The 7190-nt window shown below is 41.4% G+C and overlaps 1 protein-coding gene across 1 annotated transcript in view; it reads left to right on the forward strand.

The window, feature by feature from the left end:
- Positions 1-7190, forward strand: part of T265_05429 (hypothetical protein) — a gene marked incomplete at both ends in the record, with an annotated part of 73453 nt that overhangs the window by 28684 nt on the left and 37579 nt on the right. The window contains one exon of the mRNA XM_009170436.1: positions 3184-3344. Within this exon, the coding sequence (XP_009168700.1) occupies positions 3184-3344 (161 nt within the window). The remainder of the gene's footprint in view (positions 1-3183; positions 3345-7190) is intronic.

The raw sequence follows: 7190 nt of genomic DNA on the forward strand, positions 1-7190 counted from the left end.
GTAGTGTGTAGAGCCGGGGGCGCTAATTTTTGCCATTGAAATACAGGCGGCTAGGGCTTATGGTTTTCAACTATGCACTCAAATGACCATGTGCACTTTAGGTGTCTGAACTCACAGGATATTTTGTCTTACATTTAGTTGAATTAAACGATTGGTTGACCGCTTGAAGAACAGCTAAATACGTTTATTTGTTTTGGAACATGTCATGTGGAAATTCAACCGCCACTCAGTCATATGAAAGCAGAAATAAAGTAGTATTTGCTCTGATATATTTCTATTTGTTCTGTGCTTGTTCAGGATTTGTTGTGCGGATTTGCTGCCCCATTAAAACTCATTGAAGTCATGTGTTGTCTCCATACTGGTGGACACAAACGTGTTTGGTAATTCCCACTTTTTTGCATCGTAAGGAGTGTTCAAATTACTCAATACGTGCCACCTCGGAATGATCATTTTGCTTTCTCGTATATTAAGATGCCATGTGCAAAACACGTTAACCACGTGTTTGTGGGGGTAAAATTAAACAAAGGCTTGCATTTAGTTTGCATCACTACAACTTTGGTGAAACTCACTTGTTTTGTGCACGATATGTTAATTCATGCAAAAATAAAGAGGATCACTCGGAATGGTGGCGCGTGGGGGACACATGGCGGACTAATTTTCACCTACTTTGGGGCATTGTCAAAAGAATTTACAAAACACGTAAGAATCGCACTGCGCTATAAAGTGCACCAACATCTCAAATGAAGCACTCGGCTTTTGCTAGCTCCCAAAGTGATTCGCCTCTGGTGTTCTAGCTTTGAATATTACTGGCTACAAAATACCAGAACGAAAATTTTTGGTCGCGACGTGTGCCCGAACGGATCCCAGCATTTTCACTTACCCATCCATTAGCACGCGTGAATGTTTTCAAACCTGCAGACATTCACGATGAAAAAAACATGGGTTTCTCCGAAAAGGTTTAGTTTGGACACCCACTCATCTCTATCTCTATGGTTGAATACCTTCAACAGGCAGATTAAATAAAAAACTCCTTTCTGCAGGTGGTCGGAGTTCCAAAGTTCAACTCACATGAGGATCTCCGAAAGCTCAGTGTCATGCAGGACTAACGATTAGATACAGAAATTGCGTAAGTTAAAGCAAGCATTCCTCTGAATCAGTGTGATGTGCATTCACAAGAATTAGTCGAAATGGTTCACGCTTTGGATTTGTTCAGAATTATTTAGTGAGGTGGCTTTGCCTTCAAAGCTTTCCAACTGCCGCACACACTGATGAGTATCTCCAATGTCTCTGACATTACCGCTTTTTGGTCAACCTAGAGGCTCACGGTAGGTGGAATTTCGATTCTATATCTCATGACACTGCCTTGGGGTGAGATTGCTCAATAACTAGAGCGCGAATTAACCCGAACTCTGCATCACAGCTGCTGCCTGAGCAAGCAAGTGCTTCCTACGAACAACAAGGTATGTTACCGCTGAACGACGACAAATGCTATGACACTAATTCATATGCTTGCGGCCAAACGAGACGTTAAGAAGACCACTTTGCGAGAAACAGGCGGGCAGGAACCATTTTTATTGGATTACATTCTTTTGATATCCTTATTTATCTTGTAGCCGTCCATTCACCACATACGTGGCAGTACAGCTCACCCCCACTAGCCAGATCACGAGATATGTTTTTTCTTACACCCACAAATCACGCCACAAATCGTCACCAACTTGACTACATAGCTCACAGTTGAGCGCTATATCCCAAGACTCGCCTTCTATCCGTACACGTACTAACCACAACACACAAGGGTGACCGATCTGACGTCGATTGTCTACCATCCGATATGTGCATCAACAGGTCGTGTGCTGACACCCACACCCACACACAAACGTTTCTACATATAGGATAACAGCACAACAACACGACACAAACCAACACAGCCACACACGTTGCCCAACTCGGCGCTCCACTCTCGGATAGTCAGGAAATACGTGTGGCTGCCACGAAACCTGCATCTGGACACGCAGCAGGGTTCATCAACTTGTATCTGCAATACGCAAAGTCCCTTGTTCGCAAATACGACTGCTGCAATCAGTTTATTATCAAGCTGACATTGTTAGTGCTCCCCGTTTTTTCTGTTCGTTCAACTAATTTTCGGGTTCTAGTAGAGCATTAACAATCTTCCCAATCAAGTGCATCAAAGAGATACCCACGGAAAATTTGATGCTTCGCTAAGGCTGCGATTTGAACTTGTAAAATCAAATAACAGTTATTACTGCGTTGTGCAAGAAATTCGTACCGATGGCTTCTCAGTAATAACTGGGAGATCTAATGCGTTCGTTCGCCTTTTCCGGATAGTTATTTCATTGTGATCCAACACAGATATTGATGCCGGGGATTTCCACCAGATACACTCTGTATTTGGAATAGTTGTGCGCGATAAACCTTTGCAATATCCGTTTCTCCTTGTGGTGAAAGTGCATACACACTTCAAGCCTGGTATGAAATCCATCAAGTATACCAACCAATCTTTTGGTATTATTGTGAACTGTGCTATAGTCCTTGTTCTGACCCACAGAATTACCAAATCATCAAAGGATCGCTGCCTAAATACGTTCAGTCTCACCATGTGGAAATTTTCAAACGAAGTGACAAATCCGGTGGCAGTTTGAAAACATACGAAAATGGTTGTTTTTCGGTAAGCAACGTCAGGTTAACCTATGAGTCCTACCTCTACAAAATATGAATGATAATTGGATGAATTTGCTCAAGATTTGCTCGGTTGACGTCAGCCCTAGATTTCACTCCCGTTCAGTCCACAAGGTGTGGGCTAAATCATTGCATTTCAATTAGCGACCGACACATGAAGCCTTCATCCCGGAAGCCAACGCTATCACCTAGTGGTCACTGTGTTATGCAAGCGGCATTCTGCTGCCTAAGTCAGTCCTGGAGATTTCAGGCAGTAAATAGCTGGGCGACAAATTTTCCACGTTCATGGAACTTGTCAGGATCGGCGAACTGACAGAGATAAGCAAATAAATCTTACTGCTTCTGCAGCGATAATTTGTTGTTTTATGTCACTGAATGTTCAGAATTAATCTAAATGTGCTGCGCAGAAAAATCTCATTTGCCGTGTACGTTTCAGCTAAGTTTTCCAAGACGGACGCAGCTTAGTTCTGTTGTGGAATGTAGGTAGCTCGGGTGCACTGCTTGGTTGTTGGTCTGTTCGCCGAGCTTGGCAGTTGAACTGCAAACGTTTCATCGCCAATCGAAGCGACATCGTCAGTGCAGAGTTGACTGACGATGTCACCTCTATTGGTGATGAAACGTCTGCAATCCAACTGACAAGCTCGGTGAGCAGACCAAAAACCTAGCGTCATTGTCCGAAAGGATGGAGACCCGTTTAGTTTTCTATTGTGATTTGAGCAGAACGTTATCAAATGTGAAATTCAGTGTCCTGCTGGATTACACACTCGCTAATTTGACTGCTCATGACGTGCCAAATTGCATGTGGCAATTCACAGACAGTTACTAAATACAGTCATTCGATATACACGCATTGCTCAGCATGAATGGTCAGGTTAGTCCAACTGAATTTCTAAAAAGAAGAAAGAACACAGGCTTTGTGAGCTGTCGAAATTATGGTCCTAATATAGTTTGGCTCACAACGTTATTTGTCAAGCATTTGCAGATGAAAAACTCACCCGGGCAACAAAGCGAGAGTCTTGACGAAGGATTCTTCATGCTTTAGACAAGATAATTCATAATTGAACTCAGGCTTTTAATTGTTCTCTCTTATAAGACGATCAGAAGTGTAGAAAAGCGTCCGAATGCAGGTGCCCAAAAGACGCGATCATGAGTTAAAACAAGGGCGCACATATCCAGGGCTGCCAAATATCCGAAGAAAATGTATCCAATGTATAGGTTTGAGTGTTCGAAGTGTTTGTTGGTTAAAAAGTCAAGTTTTCAGCACAGCTCGCCTTGAAATTTGACCTAATTTTTATCTTTCACACTTATTTCTGCATGGCTCGAAGTGAACAACCTTTCTGATAATTAAATGTGTGAAGATTTAACGATCAGACAATCTGCTGAATTCTTCTGGGATAAAAAAATAAATTCTTTGTTATCTTCTTCAGAAGCATGTATTTTTAAGCAAATATCCGTGTTAGTCCGGTGTTGAATGAATGAAAATACGTAGTATATATGTTTTGTAGAAGTCAAAATTTAAGACAACTAATATCAAAACTTGTACGTTGTTTTACAGCTGTGCTATTTACCTTCCCGGGCGTAGAACGAGTGGCAATCTTCTGTGAGACAACAAGAAAAAAAAACATTTCAACATCAACCTTGAATGATGCAGACTGGTTAGTTGGACAAATTTTGGTGCACGCATGGTGTACGCTGTACACAGCAGTGAAATTTCAGAAGATTATTTCTTTATGAATTCAACTATTTTATCATTACAGTTTCAGACAAATCACTGCTGATTAATTTTTGTCGCGTTATAATGGGACAACAGGAGCATCCCTAAGATGATAACAATGTTCACGTAACCTTACTTACTTTTCCATTCCTCATTATCTGGCGAAACCCAGCCTGGAGTTGTTGATTTTCAAATGAAGTCAAAAAGAGTATGAGAAATGTTTGTGCGGGAATTTCGCTGTCGTGTTTTGCGGGTAACACAGAAACCGTGGCGTTAAAGTTAACCCATTAGCAGAGACGGCTGAAGAATGGCTCATTTGAAGGAGCCAGGCAGTCGAAATGCAATGGGATTTAAGCATGGATTTGCACGATGGTTGAAGTGGGTGTTAGTGTATTCCGCTCACTTAGTCTTGGTTGAATGCTTACTGATATTCCAAAGCCGATCTAAACCACTTGGTGTTCTAACAAAACTCAAAGAGAGTAGTCTAGTGAATGGAGAGATTGCCACTGGTAATCAGGAAATTGTGTCGAATGATGCCTAATAGAAGCGCGCTAAATCTTGCTCTAATGCAGTTTGCAATCATAGTGCGTGTTTGACTAAAACTATTCGGAAACATTCCCGAAGCCCTGCCCAATCGATTTTATAATTTTCGGCGGTGATTTCCAAACTTTGATTTCAAGCCTCAATGTGTACTAAGGGAAGAACGAGATGCCTCAATTAAAGTGAATTATCAAGCGTTCTTTGTAAGTGACGCGGGGCACGCGACGATCTGGATGCCTTATCATGGTGATTACGAGAACTTGCACAAAATTGCTTTCGTACGCATTTACGCATTGGGTATTGCACAACGAGGTTTCTTCTGATTTGTGTAATTGCAACAAGTTAACGATAATTAGGACTTGTTAGTTCGGGTGGAATAATGTCGCATTTGCATTACCCAGTCTAACTTCCCTTGCTTTTGTTTATTGCAAACTCTATGAAATTTTCACGACTACCAAACCGGGCATCTTTTATAGTGATGCGTTTTTTGTTTTACTTAGCACATCTGTAAAATTAGATAGAGGAACCTCACTTGGTTTTCGTAACAAACGAGCCTTGTAGATAAGTGATGGTGATAAACATGCAGATCTACATTATTTCGTTGAGAACTTAGGCAAGCATATTGTGAGACATTTCAGTGCAGTCTCCTGAAAGAGTCGGACATTTTAGTGTAACTCATGTGAATGTTTGTGACCATTAAAATGAGACTGCGGTACAAAACTGCTCATTCAGCTTTCAATACGAGTGGTCAACATCTAGTAAAATGTCAATCGAATAGGGGACTGCGAAACGGACATCTTTCTGTACGAATCCAAAAGTACTACTAGGAATATATCGACGTCCTGTGTGTTGGTTGGCAACGCTTACACGTCCCAGCGGATAACACATTGCAACGTCGAGGCAAACCATCAAAAATTATGTTAGAACGGTGGATTCGAACTTGAAAGTAGGATATGGGGATCAGAGGTTATTGAATCCGTTAGACTAGTTATACTAGCGCAAAAATCGGAATTTCTGCTGAGTAGAAATTAACCAAACCATTTCCATTGGTCCGGATCCAACTTAATACTGATTAAAGTTTAGCAAATGAATTCTGCATCTGAAGTCTGGGTATATGATCCGATCTGATGAAAGGTGTTTTGATATCGCTGAGCCTCACATGTCCAAATCTATTTTTATCGCACTTCGTTGACTTACTTTTACAAATCGGAATGTTCTCGATTTTCTCTAGGAATGGACAGATGGTTGCAACCCGTTTCTAGCTTTTACGATGGTGCAATATAAGTAATATAGGGGACTGCGAAACGGACATCTTTCTGTACGAATCCAAAAGTACTACTTACTAGGAATCGACGTCCTGTGTGTTGGTTGGCAACGCTTACACGTCCCAGCGGATAACACATTGCAACGTCGAGGCAAACCATCAAAAATTATGTTAGAACGGTGGATTCGAACTTGAAAGTAGGATATGGGGATCAGAGGTTATTGAATCCGTTAGACTAGTTATACTAGCGCAAAAATCGGAATTTCTGCTGAGTAGAAATTAACCAAACCATTTCCATTGGTCCGGATCCAACTTAATACTGATTAAAGTTTAGCAAATGAATTCTGCATCTGAAGTCTGGGTATATGATCCGATCTGATGAAAGGTGTTTTGATATCGCTGAGCCTCACATGTCCAAATCTATTTTTATCGCACTTCGTTGACTTACTTTTACAAATCGGAATGTTCTCGATTTTCTCTAGGAATGGACAGATGTTTGCAACCCGTTTCTAGCTTTTACGATGGTGCAATATAAGTAATAACTCTAAGGTACGCTACTTGACACTGGGAGATTAATTCGTAATAGCTATTTCATCTCTAAATCACACCATGCAAGCTAGAATCGGATCATAACGATACGTAATGGGGGCAATAGAAACAGTGATACTGTTGATGTTGGCAGCAATCTTGTACAATTGTGTCTACTTAATTGACCAGGTCTCCGAAGTAAGCGCGGCACTAGCTGCATCCTTCAGTGTGCCTGATGGGTTCTGCAATGTCCAGGAAAGACACAACCGATCATCAATTACGCAAGACGCCCTGACCTTGACGTGAGACAACATTTCAGTATTGTTTAATTTTCAGAATTGACCGACGGAGCATTGACTGCTTCGTGCATTGGCTCATCACATGAATAATGTGAATTTAATATCCTTTTTCTTCGGTGTTTTTGTCGGGGGGGGGGGGGGGGGG

The sequence above is a fragment of the Opisthorchis viverrini genome, assembly GCF_000715545.1.
Source record: "Opisthorchis viverrini unplaced genomic scaffold opera_v5_103, whole genome shotgun sequence".
NCBI classification, from domain to species: domain Eukaryota; kingdom Metazoa; phylum Platyhelminthes; class Trematoda; order Opisthorchiida; family Opisthorchiidae; genus Opisthorchis; species Opisthorchis viverrini.